Source organism: Sarcophilus harrisii, chromosome 2 (assembly GCF_902635505.1).
Source record: "Sarcophilus harrisii chromosome 2, mSarHar1.11, whole genome shotgun sequence".
NCBI classification, from domain to species: domain Eukaryota; kingdom Metazoa; phylum Chordata; class Mammalia; order Dasyuromorphia; family Dasyuridae; genus Sarcophilus; species Sarcophilus harrisii.
Window position 1 is genome coordinate 54,081,994 of NC_045427.1, and position 21,349 is coordinate 54,103,342.

General features: G+C 37.7%; 2 protein-coding genes across 2 annotated transcripts in view; one reads left to right on the plus strand and one right to left on the minus strand.

Moving 5' to 3' along the window:
• Positions 1-2,096, plus strand: part of MEAK7 (MTOR associated protein, eak-7 homolog) — a 59,067-nt gene extending 56,971 nt beyond the window's left edge. The window contains exon 10 of the mRNA XM_031950196.1: positions 1,515-2,096. The gene's annotated coding sequence lies outside the window, so the exon portion shown is untranslated. The remainder of the gene's footprint in view (positions 1-1,514) is intronic.
• The window catches only part of ATP2C2 (ATPase secretory pathway Ca2+ transporting 2), a 105,331-nt gene that overhangs the window by 15,231 nt on the left and 68,751 nt on the right, over positions 1-21,349 (minus strand). The window contains exons 12-17 of the mRNA XM_031950194.1: positions 16,483-16,607; positions 16,114-16,211; positions 14,262-14,363; positions 11,121-11,210; positions 6,502-6,603; positions 1,634-1,790 (exon numbers count right to left, since the gene is read on the minus strand). Coding sequence (XP_031806054.1) covers positions 1,634-1,790; positions 6,502-6,603; positions 11,121-11,210; positions 14,262-14,363; positions 16,114-16,211; positions 16,483-16,607 — 674 coding nt within the window. The remainder of the gene's footprint in view (positions 1-1,633; positions 1,791-6,501; positions 6,604-11,120; positions 11,211-14,261; positions 14,364-16,113; positions 16,212-16,482; positions 16,608-21,349) is intronic.

The window sequence follows — 21,349 nt, forward strand, 5'->3', positions numbered from 1 at the left end:
TTGGACAAGGTTCCTTTATCAGCCTCTGTTTCCTCATCAATAAAACTGATTATAAGAGTCGTATCTCTCAGGATCGTTGGGAGAACTGATTATTGTGAGAGAGCAGATATAATAAAATAATAGTATTGATGGTAATGGTTGGATCGGGCCAGAGATATACACACAGGTGGGAATTGTCTAGGGCTGGTTTCAAACTACAAATCTACTTGATTTAAGTTTAGCACTATACATTCTGCTACCTGGTTCTCTTGGAAACAAGCAGGGCAGATGAGATTTGAATGTCGATCCTCTGAGTTCAAACCCAGTATTTGTGCTATACGACATACTGGGGGTGGGTGGAAGGAATCTTAATGAGACAGAAAGTGCAGTTTATTTTTCATACCCTTTGATCCAGCAGACTTACTACTCGATCTGTATCTCAAAGAGACCATACAAAAGGTAAACAGACCCACGTGTGCAAAAATGTTCACAGCAGCCCTTTTTGTAGTGGCAAGGAACTGAAAACTGAGCAGATGCCCATCAGTCGGAGAATGGCTGAATAAATTATAGTATATGAAGATAATGGGATGTTATTATTCTAAAAGAAACGATGAGCAGGCTGATTTCAGAAAGACCTGGAAAGGCTCACATGAACTGATGCTGAGTGAAGTGAACAGAATTGAGAAAATAGTATACACAATAACAGCAGGATTGCATGATGATCAACTATGAGAGACATGGCTTTTCTCACACTACAATGATCCAAGACCATTCTGTTATGGATGGAATATTTGAGAAATACCATCTGCATCCAGAAGGAGAACTATGGAGACTGAATGTGGATTGAAGCATACTATTTTCACTTTTTTTTTTTTTTTTGTGGTTTTCCCTTTTTGTTCTTGATTTTTCTTTCCCAACATGACTTACATTGAAATATGTTAAAAATGACTGTACATGTATAACCTGTATCAGATTGATTGCTGTCTTGAGGAGGGGAAAGATAAAGGGAGGGAGGGAGAAAGGAAATTTGGAACTCAAAATCTTACAAAAATGAATATTGAAAATCATCTTTACATATAATTGGGAAAACAATATGCTATTAAAATTAAGTTTTTTTAAAAAGAAAGAGCAGTTCATTTAAGTCTCATAAGATCTGAATTTGAATCCTAGTCCTGCTATTTAATAGGTGTGTGACCTGGAGCAAATCAATTAACTTCTGATCTTTAATTTTTTCATCTGTAAAATGGGGGGATTAAAATTTGTATTCCCAGCATAAACAGAGCTGTATGTAGAGTGCTTCCTATACATGAAAATGCTGTAAGTTAAAATTGTAATTAGTAACAGTAACTCAAATTTGAAATCTGAACAAGTAGAGCATACTATATTAGGTACAAGGAACATCATACTTGAAGATCCTTTATTAAAATAAACAAATTAGAGTATGCAGAAATAAATCATGCTAAAGGGATAAGTTGGGAAGGGCTTTTGTTTTGTTTTGGACTGTGATTAACTTTCTTTTCCCCCTTAAACCTCAGACAGGATACTGCTCTGCTCTGCAGAATGAATCTAGCTTATCAGCAGCATGTTTAGTGCCCGACAGCTGGCAGAGAAGATCTGGAGCAAAAAGCAAACTTAGAAGCTGCATGTGACTGACCCCGCAGACCAAGGGAACCCATCCGCTTCTCTTCCTGCTGGCAGAAGGATTTCTGCTGGGGAGTTAGCTGCAGAGGGATCCCCCCGTTGTTGTACATGGTGCAGTAGCGAATCACTTCTTCAAAGGCCCCCTTCATGAAGTAAACTTCTTCCTGGTCCTTGGGGAAAGAAAAAACCCAACAAACCCCAAACCAATTCTCTGAGCATCTTATAGTGCCCATGTACAAATTAAAATCAAGCAAAATAAGAAACAATAGTCTCACTATTATAGGACTCACTCGCCTTGATCAGTAAGTCCTAGGACAGAGAATTTTAGAGTAGGAAGGGGACCTCCCATATCAGTAGAGCAAGTATTAGTCCTATTTTACAGATGAAGAAACAAAAGATCAAAAGATTGCGGCTTTCCTGAGATCCTACAGAGATGCTGAGGTAGGCAGGTTAAAGGGGAAAAAAAAAAAAAAAAACCATCTAAGATGTTTGGTTATAGCAAAACATGAGAAGGAAGCATTGGAGGATGCTCCACAAAGCAGATGCCTAAAGTGCTTGTCAAATGAAATGAAAGAAAAGTTGGGGAAGATCTGGTTTTACTGAATTTTCCCCAAATGAAATAAAATTCCATTTTAAAAACAATACATATATTTTTTTAAAAAGTACTTTTTAATAAAGTCTACTAAAAGATGATCTGTCAGTGTGATCTCTGACTAGTGAGAGGCTTCAGAATATTTTTATATCCGCTGTCCTGTTAGTAAAAATATAATCACTTACATGAAAATCCCAATTCTTAAAATGTCCTGATCTCACGCTTTATATTCTCCTGCCAGGTTGTTTTTGCTTATTTAAAAACAAAAAGTCATTCATATAAATAAAACCACAGATAGGGCATCCACCTGACAACTAGGAGTCATAGAACCACAGATGATATGCAGACATCCTCAAAGTGGAGGATGCTTTTGCTAAATGTTCATGAACTCCCAAAACAGGCAGATCTGAAGTGAAATGGAGGCAGAAAATATTTATACATTTTAAGGGAAGACCTTCCCACTTCTAACAGTAAACATTTAAAAAATCTTTTGTATTAGGATAGTCTTGGGCCATAAGAGGTTAAGACTCATAACTGAATCATGTTAGAAAGTTCATCATTAGAAATCATCTCATCTCACTCAACTCTATCTCTTTACAAAAGAGGAAACTGAATTCCAGGAAGGAAAGTGACTTATTCATCCGTACAATGAATTAGTGTCAGAACTGGGATTGGAACCTTCCCAAGAAGTTTCAATTAACTTAAAATTTCCTATCTGGTTTTAGATGTTGGGGTTATCCAGGCATGTTACTCACACAGACCACATGATTTCATATGGCATCTCATCAAGTCTCAAATCTCTATTAATGAAATTTTTTTAAAGGATAGAGCCCAGCTTCTTAAAATGTGGTTCAGGATCCCCTATGGTATCTTATGACTGAATTCTGGGGACAAGAAATTATGATTTATTATCAGTAAGGGTTTGACTTGTATATCTATGTCACATACTAAATACCTGGGGTCACATAAAAATTTCTCAGATGAAAAGGATTCGCACATGGAAAAATTTAAAATGCTCTGGTATAGAGAACATGAGACCACTTTTGACTGAAGCAGGTATACACATAGGAATTAATATATGAGCTAAGTTGTGAATGAAAAGCAAGATTTTAACAGGTGGAGAAAAAGAATACATTACAGATACGGCAGATAACTTGCCTAAATACACAGATAAAATGGGAAACAAATGGTAGCCTAATTTGGATGGAGCAAAGTATGTGTGAAGGGGAATTGGGTGAACTGTGATTAGGAAATTGGACTCGGGCCAGATTTTGTCAATCCTTGACTATTAAGCTAAAGGGTTTGTGTTTATTCTAGAGGCAATGGGACCCACTGAAACTTATACTAATTTGTAGGGCAGAACATTTAATTATTCATTCCTTAATCAGGGCTAATATTTGCTCAAAGCAATGAATCATGGAAGCTATCAATTGCTATGAGCTACTATTAGTAGGAGGGGGGCATTTGGGTGAACATCTCTGGGAGGAGAAACAGAAAGGATTTTGTAATTGAAGCTACCTGACTAGAAAGAAGAAATACATGAGTTTGGGAAATAATCACAAGCCTGGAACAAAAGCATGAAATGGTAGTGTCGGGGGCCTTCAATTATTCAGATAACCATATAAATGAGATAGTAAAGTTCTCTCTCTTCACCAAACACAGAGTAGCTAGTAAGTTTTTGACTTACCTTAATGATCATTTCTTCCTTCAAGAAGTGGGGCAACCAGCAAGGACAAATTCTTTCCTGAATCTCCTTTATACTAACAGGGAGGAACTGGTTTCTGGGGTGGAGACAAATAATCTTTCCCTTCTAAAGTCTATGATAAAGGAGGGAAATCTGAACATAGTATGATATGGACCTTAGGTTTGAAAAATTCAGAGGGAAGAGACATAGAATTCAGACCAGGAGAAATGGGAGATGCTCAAGAACAAAATTATGATGATATAAAGGGAAATAATTGCAATGAAGAAGAAAATGGAAATTTTGAGAAGAGATGAAATTGCACAGGGAATGTAGTAGATTCTAAAAGAAGCAAAGGTAAGTAAGAGAGGATGAATATTCAAATATGTTATAGTCCTGTAAAAACAGTGTTAAGACTGCTAAGGTCAAAGAAAGAAGTTAGAAACAAAGATAGTTGTTTTTTTTTTTTTTTTTTTTTTTTTTTAAATGGACAAAAGGATGGAAGAAAGGATGGGATCTCTGCTAGGTATGAATGAGACAATAATAAATGACAACAGAGAGAAGAAAGAGCTGCTTGCTTCTTCTCTGGTTTTGTTTTCTCTGCCAGGGATAATGACCTTTGCAATAGAAATGATGGAACCAAAGAAGCTAACATGCAGTTAATATGAACTATAAGTAAGAGTTACCTAGTTGCCCTTGGTGAATTCCAGTCTCCTGACCCAGATAAGCTACAAGTATTGAAAGGATAGCAAATGTGACTGCTGAGCTACTGTCAGAAATATCAGAAAGGGCATGGAAAACAGAACAGTTATCACCCATTTGAAGAAGGGCAGATGTTCTAGTTTACAAAAAAGAAGAGAACAGAATCTGCAGACCATAGATCATGACCTTAACTTTTAATTCCTTAGAAAAATTATAGAAAGGGATAATGAGTGAATATCTAGAAATGGAAGCGATGATTACAAAAAGTGAGCAAAGTTTCATCCTCATCTGGTCATGTCAGATCAACTTTTATTTCCTTTTAAAATAGGGTTGATAATTTTATAGATGGCAAGAATAATGTTGACATAATTTATATGGATTTTAGCATAGCACTGAATAAAGTGGATCCTACTATTTTTGTAAAGATGGAAAGATGTGGATTAGTTGGATGATTAAAGACTTAGATAGATTCACAACTGGGAGAATGGCCAAATTCTAAGAGGATAAATTTGGAGCAGTTAGGTGGGAAAGTGCACAGAGTGCTGAGCTTGGAGGCAGGAAGAATCATCTTCCTGAGTTCAAATCTGGCCTCAGACACTTATCAGTCACTTTGACCTGTTGGCCTCAGTTTTCTCATGTGTCAAATGAGCTGGAGAAGGCAATGGTATTTCAATATCTCTTCCAAGAAAACCCCAATGGGGTCACAAAGAGTTGGACACAAATGAAAAAATGGCTGAACAACACAACAAAAGGATTTGCTAATTGCTGAATGTCAATATGGCAGGAAGTCTTAAATGGAGGGATCCATCAATCTGTTTTTGGGCTTGGGATCAATGATTTGTCTAAAGGTATAGGTGGTATGTCTATCAAATGTGTAGGTGTACAAATCTTGGAAGGATCTGTGACTCAGTGGATGACAGGGTCAGGATCCTAAAAGATCTTAACAAGCTAAAGTACTGGACTCACTCTAATAAGATGTAGGGATACATGTAGTCTTGTATTTAGGTAAAAAAAAAAAATCAGCTTCAGAAATATAAAAAGATGAAGGAACACACAGATAGACAATAGTTCTGAAAAGAATCAGAGGATTTTAAAAGACTGAAAGCATCATATGAACTGGGGCTATGATGCTGTAGCCAAAAGCTAAAGTAATCTTAATCCACATTAAAAAGTGCACAGTTTCCAGGAACAGAAAGGCGATAGTCCCATTGATGCTGCCCTTATAGACTTCATTTGGAGGTTTATGTTTGGTTTTTGGCACTGTAATTTTCAAACAGACATTGATAAACTGGAGAGTTGCTCTCCAGGATGATGAATAGACTTGAATCTATGACATGTGAGAATTAATTGAAGGAACTGCGCAGATTCATCCTGGAGAAAAGTAGACTCAAAGGAGATGCTAAATATCTTCAAGTATTTGAAAAGCTGTCACATGGAAAGAGCATTAGTCACAAAAATGGCAAATTTAAGCTTTAAGGTCAGAAAAAAAGTTGCAACAATTGAAGCTTCCAAAAGTTGAATGGATTTTCTTGGGAAGTGGTGGATTCTTCACCGGAGGTCTTCAAGCAAAGTCTGGATGCCCACTGGTCAAGAATACGAGAGTTTAGGTAGGGGTTGGATTGGATGATTTCTTGGATTCTGACATTCTGAGGACATAGGTGCAATACCTGCTTTAGAGCCCAAATCAAGAATCGCAAAAGACCTCTCCTCTTTTTAGACAGTTCCATGACAACAAGGACTGGGTCTTCCCCATCCTCCCCAATTCAAACACTGAGTGAATGACTTTGAACAATGTCAGATACTCATAGCCAACTTTCTCCTCTGCAGTAGCTAATAGAGATATGTTCTAGAAACTTTATATGCATTCCTATTTCTTTTCATAATTTCGAGAAAACAGAAACATTACCTCATTTTTAAGGCTGCATTTTACTGCCATCCACTTCTGTTCTGAGCTAAATGGGATTTCTTTTTTCCTGATGTAGGAATCTTTTATGTCACTCAAATCCATCTAAAATAATGGAAAAAATGTAAATGTTGGAAAAAATGTAAAAAAATGAATCATCACAAATTATTCTGGCCGTAAAACTCTATAAAGTTGAATTATTCATTATTCAAATCACCTGACATGGATGAGAAGTCAAAGCATTTGGATTCTGGAGACAAAGAGAGGCCATTTTATTTCCTTTCAATGCACTTAACTACGGAAGTGATTCTAGGTCTTAGAAAAGATGCTTTTTTTGGTCTAAAACAGTAGTTTTATTATTCAGTGCATCCTTCTCCTAGATTTTACAAGCTTTTCCTAATGCAGAGCCTCATGGACTTGGTAATAACTTGCAGCTTTAAAAAGGCTGACTACAATAAATACTAAGAATTAAGTGTGGCTTTTTTGTGGCTTTTGGGAAGTGAGGTGGAAAAGAAGGAGGTAGGATTTTAGAATTCTCAAGATTCAGCAATTTCCCAAAATTGTGTGTGGCAATTTGATTCTATTCTAAATGTCCAAATTAAACCTCTAAAACATACTAAGACTAGTCAAATTTGGTATGAAGATCTGGATTAAAATCCTGGCTCTTCTACTTACTAGTTATGTGACCTTAACTCAGTCATTGCTCTTTTGAGCCTCAGTTTCCTCATTTGAAAAGTACAGAAGTTGGAGTAGAGGCTCTCTAAAGCCCAATCCCAATATGGTAAAGTGGTATTTGTGATTTTGTGAATATCTTTCCTTTCTACAGAAGCACATTTCTCTGCATGGGACCAAAAGTTGATGGATTGATGTAGAAGGCAGGAGTTCTAATCCTGGCTCTGTATGAGGGCAAATACGGCTATATTTTCTTCATAGTTGCATCCCTCACTCCAACAAAATTTCTAATACAGTGCTGAGCATATTAATACTTCAATATTTGCTGAACAATAAGTGCCTGAATTTCTCCAATTCTGGCAGTATAGATTTCAAAAATAGAGTTTTGAAGTGTTTGAAGGGATCTGGATAAGTTACAAGTAGATGTTTACAGAAATCAGCTCTTCTGATTTCAATAGGGGTGGAATGGGAAAATAATGTAAGACCTCACCCCACCATTTTCTTGCTAAAATATTATAAAGAGGTAATTGATTCTTAACTGCAATAAGGCAACAGAAAAATAAATCAGATGAGGAAGACTAAAAAGAAGTCTCCACAATGAGCATTTTTAAGTTACTTCTTCTTCCTATTTCTCTAACACCTTCTTTTTCCTTCTTTTTCCCCTTTTATTCTTTTCCCCCCATCACCCACTTGTCCTTTTTCCTATTCGCCATTCTGATTCCACTTCCTTTCCTTATCTTCCAGTGTTCCTAGGCATAATTTTTGTCTCTATTAATAATAATAACTCATGGAACCAATAGATGGAAAGCAATACCCATCAAGTAGAAAGCTGTTAACAAATATGTTAAATGGCTTACTGACATTCTGAAATCAAAAGTGAATGGGAAGAACACACTTAAAGCAATTAATACTGATGCAATGCCAGCCTTAGTAAACGTGTCTGGAATTGTAAAATGGGCCACACGAGATTGGAAAAGTACTGTAACAAAAATCTATACAATATTAAAAAAAAAATCATAGAACTCATCATATTAAGATAACTATAGAAAGATAAATGCTTGAAGATGCCAAAAAAAGAAAGAAAGTATTGATGGACATTCTTCAAGCTCTTGATGAATGGGTCAAAACTTGCTCAAATAATTTTGGATTAAGTATTTAATAAATGGCAGCTATATAGGTCTGTTAAAACGGATTTACAATAACAATTAAGAACTAAGTCATTCCCATTGGAAACTACAGAAAGGTTATCTTTAAGACTTAGTAACCAGTAATCTGTAATGATTTAAAACATATTGAATCTTAGTCTGATGTAACCTGTTAGCCAGAATAATACACTGGAAGCTTGTTATCTTTCATGAACTGGCAGACAACAAATACCCATCCTTCCAATATAGATTTCAACCTACAAACTGCATGAAAGCTAGAACATTATCCCAGTTGCCTTGCATAATTACTCAGACAAAATATTGATTCAAAATACTGATAACATTTTAAATAGAAGCCAATATTCAAAATGTGATTCCCGAGGCACAGGAAGATAAAAGCTTAAAAATTAGAGGCCTGATTTAGCAGCTCAGAATCAGACGGAAATGGAATAAGGTACATCCCTTCCCTGTTTACTTATGCTGAGAATACTGGTATTGAGCCTACAGAGCTGAACTAATAACCTAATATTTTTAGTCAACTATAAAAGGGAACTATTTTATGTGTAGCAGTCCATAGTACAGAGAAGGTAAAGAAATAACCAAATAGCAACTTGTCTCAGGACTATTTCTGTCCATACACTATTTAGGAAAGAAGCACATGAGAGGATGATGATAATAAAAATGATCCTTTCAAAGCCCAATCCATTGTCCATATCATGGTGAAGAGGAAAGGGACAAGGACTTTATACTGCTTTTTGTCATTGGCACTCAGTTCCAAATCATACAGTATATAAACTCCTAAATTAGATGAAGCAAATAAACAGAGGAGATATTAAAGTACAGAAAAGGAAAAAGGAAAGACTCTGGAGTTGGAAAGTCTTTACTTAATGCAAACTCCAGAAATTATACTAATAATAAAACAGATGACAAAAACAGCAGAGATAGCTCAGATCATCTAGAAAGGAAAATGGACAAACATAGACTGAAATTCTGAAAATTCCTTTTTATATATAATAGCATGAATGCAACTAACAAATCAATTATACCAAAACAGAATAATTTCAAAAAGCTGATATTTGTTATAAGCATTACTAATGAATACATTCTCCTACAGAATTTAATCAGCTATTGAATTCAAAAGTCAAAAAGTTAAGGAGATATATAGTATCAAAGCAGAATAAATTATTCAATATTAATTGAAAACTTTACAATAAAGAATAGAGAAGTAAAGAAATCAGAGAAAGAGGGGAATCCCTGAGGGAGGATGTGAAACTCTAGCTTCTCTACAAAATTAGAAAGCAATAGTCTCATATAAGGTACATAATTATTAACTCAAGTGATTCACAGTCACATGAATCACTGACAAAGCATTAAGCCAACATCTTCCTAAATGGAAACCTGATCCCATCTTTCTTAACCCAAGGCATCACTTACTTATTACCAAAAGAATAGAACATGTTAACCTTCAAAATATAGACCAATAACATGTTTATGTACTTTATACAAAGCATTTATATCTTGCATCATTAAAAACAAAATCTTATAAACAAACTCTTCAATATACTGCTTGAAGAGCAATAACAACAACCAAGCACATATAAAAAATTCCTAGTATACACTATAACTTACCGTTCATTTAGCAATTATTGAACAAAACTTCCAAAGGTGCTACAATATTTGTGCTGCCTTCATTGATCATCACAAAGTTTTTGACCTGTACTCATAGCTTATTCACTTAGTACAAATATGTAAAATATGTCCACATATGGTGAAAATGCTAAAATATTTGATACTGCATCCAAAATTTTCCCATTTAAAATATACCACCAACACAATAGTATTTGAAAAATAATCAATATGAAAAGCGGCATTTTTCAGGGAGACAGTTTAAACCCAATATTTGGAGTTATTCTAAGGACATCCTCAGGTAGCCTACAGAGTAGAAGCTTATGTCCTTGGGCCTTTCCTACCTAAACTTCATCAAAGAAGATGAGAAGAAAGAAATTATAATTCAACAGGAAAAGATATATTCCATCCCTATCTTCCTGTCTGCTTCTGAAGCTGTCCCAAAGATGCTTTCAGTGACTCTCCAGATGATGACCTTATATATCAATTCTCATTTAATTATAAGAAGCAGTCATTTTATCCACCTGTGCATAGTCAGCAGAATACATGTTAAAAATTGGAGGGTAATGACTTGCCTAAGACCATTTTTATCTGGACCCTTCAAAAAATGACAAGAAAATAATGATGATGATAGGAACCGATATTTGGATACAGATTTTTAAATGTTATGCAGAATATTTTACATTCACTATCTAATCCAATCTTTGCAATTGCTTCATGAAGACTTATCTCCATTTTATATAGTTAAGTAAACTGAGGCTCAGAGGTTAAGTAACTTTCTTAGAGATACAAACTAGTAAGTAGCTGAGTAGTTTGCAAGCTTAGGTCTCCCTAACACTTATCCAGTATGAGATACTTGGTCTGCCTTTTCCCCATTGCTACTTCCAGTAAGTTGGAAAAGATTGCTCAGGACAGAATTAGGTGCACTGTAGGGTAGGATTATAAAATCTGGAGCTGGAAGAGATCACCTATTCCAATCTCTTCATCCAGAGACTTCTAAAAACTGGCCGCCCACAAAACAGGGATCTTCAAATCAATCCACATCCATATTAGTTCAGTGTTATTTTCTCTCATAAAATGAAAGTTTCATTCTATGTAAATATCCCAAAAGGGCTAGTTTTACCCAACAACCCAACCCTTAGAAAATTGCCAAATGCAAAAACCCCAAAGCCCTCCTACCTTCATTGCAAGGGCGATTAAGGCTCCTTCTGTTGGTTGGCCTATCACTGTGTTCTTTCTGATTATGGCATTGTTTGCTACGCAGCCAGCCTGAAAGCCAAGAATTGCCAAGTATCATTTTTAGACAAGATATGGAGCCGAGTCAGACACAAGCGTGGGAAACACTAATATATGACACTGTTATAACCTCTGAGACTGGGATTCTTGTTTCCTAATATCAGTCAGATGTCAATGTAGGGAGGTCTGGATTCAAGTTCTGCCTCTGGCATGCATTGCGTTGAGTTCTGGTTAGGTCCTCTCAGTGGCTCAGACAAATTTCTAAGGCTTAAACACTCTGCTTGTACCCTTGATCCCTTCTGCTTCCATCTCTTCCAGCAGACTGTCCCCACAATTATATCCCCTCTCTCAAATAGTTAGTAGACAATGATTAAGCACCTACTATGTGCCAGGCACTGAAGGCACAAATACAGAAGAGGGATGATCCCTGCCCTCAAAGAGCTTCCAATCTAACAGAGGAAGACAACTTACAAATGGAAGCTAAAAAGCAGGTAGTAGAGTGACATGGAGAGAAGGTACTCATTTCAGAAGCATGATGGAAAATCATGAGTACTATGGCTTATGAATTCTTGCAGGATGATGAGTTTGTATTTAATCTCTCTACCTACAATAGTTTCTTTCCTGTAACATACATTTTCTGGTTTCTCTTATACTTAAAAAAAATTATCATTCATCTTTCTTTCTTTTCATAGTCAAATTCATTAAAAACACTGTCTACATTTACCGTTCCTAGTTCATCTTTTATATTTCAATCCCTTGCAATGTAACTCCAACTTGAGCACTCAACTGAGACTACTTTCTCTCAATCTAGTCATTTTTTAAATGCTAAAAACTAATGCTATTTTCTCAGTTTTATTCCTTCCAGATGTCTCTGTAGCATTTTGCACTTTAAAACCCTCTTCTCTTGGATACTTGCTTCTGTGTTTTCACGATACTGCTCACGCCCAATGCTTCTAACTAGAAGATTGTTTATACTTGGTCTCCTTTGCTGGATGATCAACAATTCCTGCCCCCTAAAAGTGGGAACACCCCCCATTGTTCTGCCTTGGGTTCTCTTATCTTTCCTCCACACCCAGTGATCTAATTATTTCTCCTGGACTTGATGATCAGCTCTACACAGGAGACTTTCAGATCCATGTTAGTCCTGATCTCTCCTTAGTGCCAGGCTTGTATCACCAGCTGCTTGCTGGAATCTTCACCCCTCAAATGTCCAATAGCCACCTGAAGCTTGACACTTCCCCCCAAATCTATCCCATTCTTTTCCAAACACCCACTCTTTCTGTTGAGTGTACCGTCATTCTTTTAGTTACTCAGGTTAGAAACCCTAAAATGATCTTTGATTTCTCCCTCACACAACATATCTAAGCAGCTGCCAACAATTCTTCCCCTGAATCTGTCCACTTTGCTTCTCTCCATTAACACTGCCATCTCCTTAGCTGAAGTTCTCATCATCTCTCATCTAGAATATAGCTTCCAATTCTTCCTCCTCAAGTCTCCCCACAAAGATTTTAAAGTGATGTCACTGTATGACCCCATCCCTCCTTGTTAAGGTCCAGTGGCTCTAGGGTCACATAGAACTATTTCTGGCTTTTGAAACTCTTCAATCTGCTTCCAGACTTAGGATGCCTCACTTCCTATTCACTATTTGATAATATTCTGGAGTCCAGCCCAAATGGCGCTTGTACAGTTTTTGACATAGCGTATTCCAGCATGCATCTGCCATCTGCCCCTCTTCTACCTCTTAGAATCTCTAGTTCAGAATTCAGCTCAAAGGTACCTTCCAGCAGGAGGACTTTCCAGATTCCTCCTAGGTAAGAGTGCCTCACTATCTCAAGTTACCTCAGGTCTAGTTTACCTATACTTATTACACGTGTACATTTTAAAGGCAAGGTCTTTTCATTTCTGCCTAGATATCCAGCATGTATTGTATCCTGGCACCATACCCCAGTGCTTAACAAATAATAATTGCTTGATAAATATTGGTTCTTTGAACACTAATGGAAGAAACAATTAAAAGCCAAATTGTATGACCTTAAACATACTGTATGGATGGTACTTGTGAACTTTACTGTAGAATCTTTAATTAGTAACTTTCCATTCATTCTCACTATTTGTAGGGATAAAGTATTGGTTTTTCTGTTCAAGTTTTTTGTAACTCGTTTTGTGATACAGTTTTCGTGATGGTAAATGATGCTACATACCCTGCTGTAGGCAAGAGCCTTCTGCCTCAGCCATTACTTTCCCTGATTTTGTTAGCACGATTTGGATAAGAGTCATAGAAAATCAGCCTTGAAGGAAGCTTCGAAGTCACTGTGCTGGTGACCAGAGTTGGACTCGGGAGCAGAGGAGATATGGGTTGTGGCACTTCCCAGCTATGTGGCCCTTATCAAATCATTTCATTTCTTTTGACCTCAGTTTATTCATATCCCAAACAGGGGTAATACCAGCAATCATTTCATGATTGCTGTAAGGATCAAATTATCAATGTAAAGCATATTACAAACTTTAAAACACTAGGTGTCAATTATTGTTATAATAATCTAGTCCAAAGTTCTCATTTACAGATGAGAAATTGGTTAAGGGAGTTGACCAAGGTTACATAGATAAGATCTTTACAAAGTGCCTTCTATACAATCACTCCTAACCTCATTTTATAAGTTTTGAAAGTGAGGATCAGAGAAAGGAATAAGTAATTACAGATGAACTATTATATGCTAGGGACCACATCAAGTTATTTTTACAAATATCATCTCATTTGATTCTCACAGAAATCCTGGGAGGGAAGTGCTGTTATTAGCCCCATTTTAAAGTTGGAAAAAACTGAGGCAAATGGAGGTTGTGACTTGCTCAGGGTCACACAGCTAGTAAGTTTATGATTTGCACTCAGGACTTCCTGATTTGGGACCCAGTGCTCTACCCACTTCACCACCCTCAGCTGCCTCAGAGAGGGGAACTGCAGCCCCATGACAAGTAGTGGAATTGGAATCAGAATCCAGCTCTTCTAATATTGAGGCTGGCACTGTTGTGACTATCTCATCCTATCTCCCAGCTTAAAACAGAATTCCCCTCCCCTTTCATGCTTACCTCTACTAATTTTCCCACTGAGACATTAGAAAATTCCTTTATGACTTCATTGGATGGCAAAAGACACACAGTACCTACTCCATTATACCCAACGCCGGTAACCTAAGAGAGAATTAATCATAGGTCACAATAGATTTAGCTCAAGTAGTCAACTATCAACATTTAGGACTTTTTACACTATTCTTCAAATTCTAGCTTTTCAAAACAGAGTAGAGACATGATGATAATGCAAAAAGTTTTTTTCTTTTTCCTGAGTTTATGCAACAATATTATTTCTCCCTATATCTCTTCTAGTGGAAATGGACATTTAAAAAACTCATTTCAACTTTATATCATCAACAATAAACAAGAGGCAATATGGCATAAAAGAGAACCAGATTATCAGAAAGGTAGAGATGCAAATCTAGTCTCTGACACATCCTAACTGTGGAACTTGGGGCTCAATTTCTCTCTCTCTGTCTCCCTCTCTTCTTCCTCCTCCTCTTCCTCCTCTCTTTTTTTCTCATTCTCTGTCTCTCTCTGTGTCTGTCTGTCTGTCTGTCTCTCTTTTCTTTCCCTTCTTTCCTCTCTCTTTCTTCCCCCTTCCCTTCCTCACCCCTCCCTTGCTGGCAAGTGCTACTTTTCATCTCCAGCTGACTGCCATGTGGCCATGACCAGATGGTACTGACTCTGTGTTCTGTTTGTATTATATTTATTCTTTCCTAATTTTAGGTGAATGAGTATTAAAGAGAGAATGGACCAGAACACGAACTTTTGAGCTTCAACATGTTGGAAGAATATTCAAGATCCCCCAAACAACCTGAACTGGGAACAGTAGTTCCTGAGGAGTGACCTGCTTGACCGGGCCCAGCAGTGAACGGACCTGGTAGCCAAGTCCATCTCCTGCAAACAAGAAAACCACCGGTCCAGCCACGCCACATCCAGAACTGAACTTAGGGTAGGCGATGATTTTCAGCCGTCCCTACAAGCTTGAGCCCAGGTAGTAGAGCTTGCTTTTGGCTTAGCACGGGATTACATTCCATCTCTTGCTATAACTTCTCAGTAAAAACCCCTTGTAAAAGCTAAGTTTTATCTTAATTGATTAAATAATATCAGGGAGATATTAACCAGAGAATAATGTGTATATTTGGTAGGGAGGAGAGATTAACAAAAGGAAAGGGCTAAGCATTTATTAAGCATCTACTATATTCTAGGTACTGTGCTAAGCACTTTGCAAATATTATCTCATTTAACTCTCACTACAATCCGGAGAAGTAAGTGCTATTTTACAGATGAGGAAACTGAGGCACTCAGGTTGGGTGATCACAGAGGTAGTAAGTATATGAGATTATATTCAAACTCAGGTCTTCTTGACTCTGGGCCTGGCATTTTTGCTATTGAGTCACCCGGCTGCTTTTTCAGGCAGGACCACACACTAGATAGGGTGTCATGATCATCAGTACTAGACATTGATCCCGCAGAGTTGTATCTAGAATTCTGAAGCAGTAGCTAGTTTAACTTTGGGGACCCAGCTGGCTACTTTGAGAATAAGCATTTTATGAAGTTCTTTATAGAAAAAGCAATTTCTTAGGTATTATCTCATTTTGATACTCAAAATATCCCTCCCTGTAAGTTAGTAATGATTATTTCTATTCTTATTTTACAAATAAGGAAACTAAGATTTGGAAGCCAAGTGTTTTGTTCAAGGTCCCACAGAAAAGCGGTAAAAGGGACAAGGACCCAACTTAAACCTTCTGACTCATTTTTCCCCCTATCTCATGCTTCCTCTTCTCACGTGGTTCTCACAGCAATGGACAGGGTTAAAGCAGGATGTGTCTTTGTCCCACACCTTACAAACTGGAATTAGGCTCACCTCTGCTCGGAGACCATCAGATGTTACGAGCTGAGTTACCGTCATTTCATTGGCCGTCAGGGTCCCTGTCTTATCCGAGCAGATGACATTGCAGCAACCTGGTGGGAGAAAATTGCTCGTCAGAATTTACAGAGCAAATAATTCAACCATTCTCAGGACAATGATGCCCCAAGGAAGCATCCATAAGATACCAAAGCAACTGGTAAATTCTACAAAACACAAGCTCACATTCAAACCACTCATTATGTTGACAAAATAAGGTGCTATTTGTTGCTTTCATCAAGAATCAGCTAATCCAGCAGCCAACATTTCAGAGAACGAATCTGTATTTCGCCACAATTTGTTAACTTTGCATTGGCAAAGGCTTACCGAGGGTCTCCACGATGGGTAACTTCTTCACGATGACCCGCTTCTTTGCCATTCTCAGGACACCCAGAACCAAAGTCACCATGACCACAATGGGCAGGCCCTCTGGGATGGCGGCCACAGCCAGGCTGGATTGAAATGGCAAGTTAAGGTCACGTTTTAGTCACTGTGTATCGTCATATCTAGGATCTACAGCCTTGGGAGGTTGGTGAAGTTTGCTTTTGGTGCCCTCATCCTGCATTTTCCATACCTTGCTCTTCCTTATATTATTTCATCTCTATATGAAAATATGAAAATTCACGTGCTACAACTTCTCAGTAAATTTCCTGTTGTAAAATCTATATTTATGTTAATTAATTAAATGATATTGGAGAGATTTGAACCAGAGGATGATGTGTATATATAGTGGGGAAGAGAGGTAACAAAGGAAAGGAACAAGCATTTATTAAGTACCTACTATATCCCAGGTAAACCTTAAGAACCCATTGTTCTTCTGTACGCTCCCCACATCTGCTTCTATACATGGACACAATGTGACCTTGGACAAGTGGCCTGACTCAGTTTCTATATCTGTAGAAATAATACTTATACTATCTGTCTTACAAGGTTATAAAGCACTTTGTAAACCTGAGAGTCACATAAATGTGACTATTGTTATATTTTTTTGTTAGATTTTGTTAGTCTTTGATTTTATCTGTGTGGCGAACTTTGAGTTCTATCACTGATGCTTGACCTTGAACAAATCACAGCCTCCTTGGGCCTCCATTTCCTAATCTCTAAAATGGACTTCACAAATTGACCTCTGAGTTTCCTTCTAACTCTGGGCCTGGGATCTCATACTCTTGGAGTAAAAACTCATTTCACTGATGCAGAATGGAGGCTGTCTAAGCTAGACTAAGGTTAAGACTAACCAGGAGTCATAGAGAGCTGGCACTAAGGGGTAAAAATGTCCTGCTTGAGGTCAACAGCCAGCATGCATCAGAGGCAGGATTTAAATGCAGGTCTTCCTGTCTTTCAGGCCAACCCTTTATTCATGGTAGGGCTTGTTCTTCCCCTTCTGTCCCCTTCCCTAAAGTCCTGCTCTGATGTTTCTTCAGGGGGTGGAAGCGACTATTAGCTCTTGGAGACTAGGCCAGTACACAAGGACCAGCTGTGGGAGAGCCCAAAGGGACAGAAAGGCTTCAGACCTGATGAGGGATCATTTGATTGCTGTCTGAGAAGCAGCCCAGTTCAAGTCAAAAAAATTAGATAGAAAAATATATAGAAAATTATATAAATATAAGTATATATGGATGGATAAGTATATGTGTGTGTCATACAAGTAGTAAGTATTGGAAGCCAGATTTGAATCCAGGTCTTCCCAGTGCTCTATCCACTCCACCCCCTCTCTGCCAGTGTGTGCCCATTAGCTGTGCTTTGTACTGTGAGTTTCACAGTCAGGAAGCCATGCTGGCAACCTGGCCGACATGTGGCTGCCGTCTGAAGATTAGAGATAAAGGTCAGTCAAAACAAATGTTTAATGTTTTCAGTTACATTGCCCGTGTATCATGGGAAACATTATTGATTTCTTGATTGAAAATACTACAAGGTTAGTAAATAGAATATACTGCTAATAAAGTTCCTCTCACTTATTAATAATCTATATATCTGTGTGTATGGATAAGCATATTTATCTATTTAGCTACTATAATAATCAACAAGAAGTATAAATGAATCAGCTTTTAGATCAATGAGATCAGTCAATTTAATAGGATCATTGAGAAACAATTTATTTAGATACACAGAAACTTCAGTGAGAGCCATGAAACACCTTACTTTTTTTCCCCCTGAGCAATTGGGGTTAAGTGACTTGCCCAGGGTCACACAGCTAGAAAGTGTTGAGTGCCTGAGGGCAGATTTTAACTCGGGTCCTCCTGACTTCAAAGCTGGTACACTACCTAGAAGCCCCTAGACCAATACTTTTGTGCAAAAACTGGCTCATTTCTCACAGAAAGTTTTTACTTTCTAGTCATTGAAGACTGTAGTTGATGGCGATACATGCTTAAAATTACATACAAAATAAATGAGGTCAGTTCAAAAAAAGAACTTAAGTATAATTATTTGTTGTTCTGTTTAACTTGACAAACTATTTCCCATCTCAGGCTTTTGCCTTCCTCCACACCTGAAAGCCACCTCTCTCTCTCTCTCTCTCTGTCTCTCTCTCTTTCTGTCTCTCTCTGTATTTCTCTCTCTCTGTCTCTGTCTCTCTCTCTGCCAACCCCTCCTTCAAAGCAAAAATGAAATATTTTTTCTTAATCTTCCCCTTCTTTTAGGTTACTCATGTTCTCTCCCTCCTTAAATTAGTCTCTTTTTACTGATCTGTGTACCTGTATTCCTTTAGTAGAATATGAACTCCTTGAGGGCAGCCAGGTGGTGCAGTGGATGGAGAGAGCCCTGGAGTCCTTGAGACTTGAGTTCAAATCCAGCCTGAGCAAGTCAGTCACTTAACTATTGTCTGCCTCAGTTTCCTCAACTGTAAAATGGGGATAATGATAGCATCTACCTCCCAGGGTGGCGGTGAGAATCAGAATTGTGAGCCTTAGTGTGACATATAAACACCAGCTCTAATTCTTGAGGGCAGAGACTATTTCAGTTTTGTCTCTGAAATGCCAGAATCTGGTATGGTCTTGGTACGTAAGCAATATTTGCTCAAATAAAGGGCTTTGAAAAATAGGGAAAATATGGCACCCAATGAGAACAAGTCATAAAACTGTAGAGTGGGAAAGGACCTCAGAGATCATCTCCTCCAATTTTCTTATTTACTGAGAAGGAAGTTTGCTCAAGGTCACACAGGTGACTAGAAACCTGCTATTATCCACTCCCAGGATGCCTCAGAGAGTTATTTGTCTTCATGGGTGGAGGGGGAGTAGTTTATATGCCATATTATCTGAAAGAAGAGACTCATCCCAAGTCCTTTATACCTCAGCACTGCCCAATGCCGTGTGGATGGCGATCCTTTACCTTGGGAAACAATAGGACATTCAACACCATGTAATATAAACAGTTTATTACCGATTCCTATAGTACTATATTTGATCATGGGGCCTGGCCCTGAATTTCTATTTGGCAATAAGAATAATTTTTGGTTCTCTAACAAAGGCTGATAAGACTGCTAATGCTAACATTTGCAGAAGATTAACAAGTTTTTTTTTTTTCCTTTTTTTTTAAACTGAGTGGAAAGGGTATATTAATAGGGTATATATACTAGAATATAGCAGTGAAAAACAAAACAAAAACCATTCCTGAGCTCCCTGAAAAGCCACTAGTCAATAGGTATTAGAACTTTTGACTCCTTAAGGACAGGATCTGTCATTTTGTCTTTGTATCCCCCCCAACACATAGTAGGTGCTTAATAAATTCTTGATGAATTTTACTCTCTGTTTCTCTCTGTCTCTGAAAACTAAGGCCTAAAAGAAAAAACCTGCTTCTTGATTGACTGCTCTTTGTCCTTTCACCTTCTAGTAGTGGGAATTCGCTTCCATTTCCCCTTCTGTCCTTTCTCCCTCTCAGGGAATTTACTTGCTCCCATGGCAGTCACTATTATTTACCTAAAGACTGAAGATCCCCAGCTTTTTGTCTCCAGACTGGACCTCTCACCTGAGCTCAATAGGTTTACAACCTGTTCTAAAGCAACGCAGCCTGGTGGAGCAGAGGACAGAATCCTGAACTATGTCATGAGAATCTGAGTTCAAATCCAGCCTTAGAAACTTTCCACTAGTGTGTCTCTGGCCAAGTCCCTTGACTTCTGTTTGCCTCAATTTTTTCAGCTGTAAAATGGGAATAATTATAGTGTCTACCTATAAGGATCAAAAAAGATATTTGTAAAGCACTTAGCATGGTGCCTGCCACATAATTAGTGCTATATAAATGCTATTATAATATCAAATACTAAAATGAATGGGACTGGATTTCTTGACTACTTATTTGTTTCTGAAAGATTGCTGTGACTATTATTCTTAAGCTTTCTAAACTGGGGCTCATGAGCCCATATGGGTTGCATAACTTTATGGGAGTTGTGAAATTATGATTTTTTAAAAGCAGTAAATATTTTATTTGTATACCTGCTTCATATACCTATATGTCTGGCATCCTATAAAAATTTCTTGAGTGAAAAGAGGTCACGAGTGGAAAAAGTTTAAGTAGCTCTGAGGTAGTCACAAGTCATTTATCAACATTCCCAACTGCATTCTCTTCAAAAAGAAAAACCAATCACTTATAATAGCTATATTTTACTGACAACACAAACATTTCTTAGCTAATACCCATGGGATTTTCTGCATTTTTGTCCTCTTGTCCTTCCACTACCCTCCCACCCCAGTTCATTCTCCCAGACCTCTCCCTATGAGAATGAAAAAGTAGCTGCTCTCTTTCCTTTTTCCTAAGACCTGACAAATTAGCTGCTGAAATTATTTTCAGTGTGATCTTAGATTGCCTACGTTTTGCCACCAGAAGGCTGGCTACCAGGTGATGGATAAATTGGGTGAGAGGAAGACATGAAAATGTCTACTAAGGGATCGACCACAATTTAGAAATCTTCTAAAGTTATTTATGAGGACCTTTGAATCTGGAGGAGATCTGAGAGATCATCTAAGGTCATCAAGATCTGAAATCAAAGGACCTAGGTTTAAAGCTGGCCTTTATCTTGCGTTTCCTTTAATAACTCAGTCCCTTCATTTCCTTCAGCCTTTGTTTGTGCATCTGGAAAATAAGGGGATGACCTCTGAGGTCATCGAGGATCCTAACCTCATCCCCTCATTTTTCAGATAAGCTACAAGTCACCCTAGTACCAGCCACCACTTCCCTGTTAGAATATCAGCTCGTCGGGCTATTA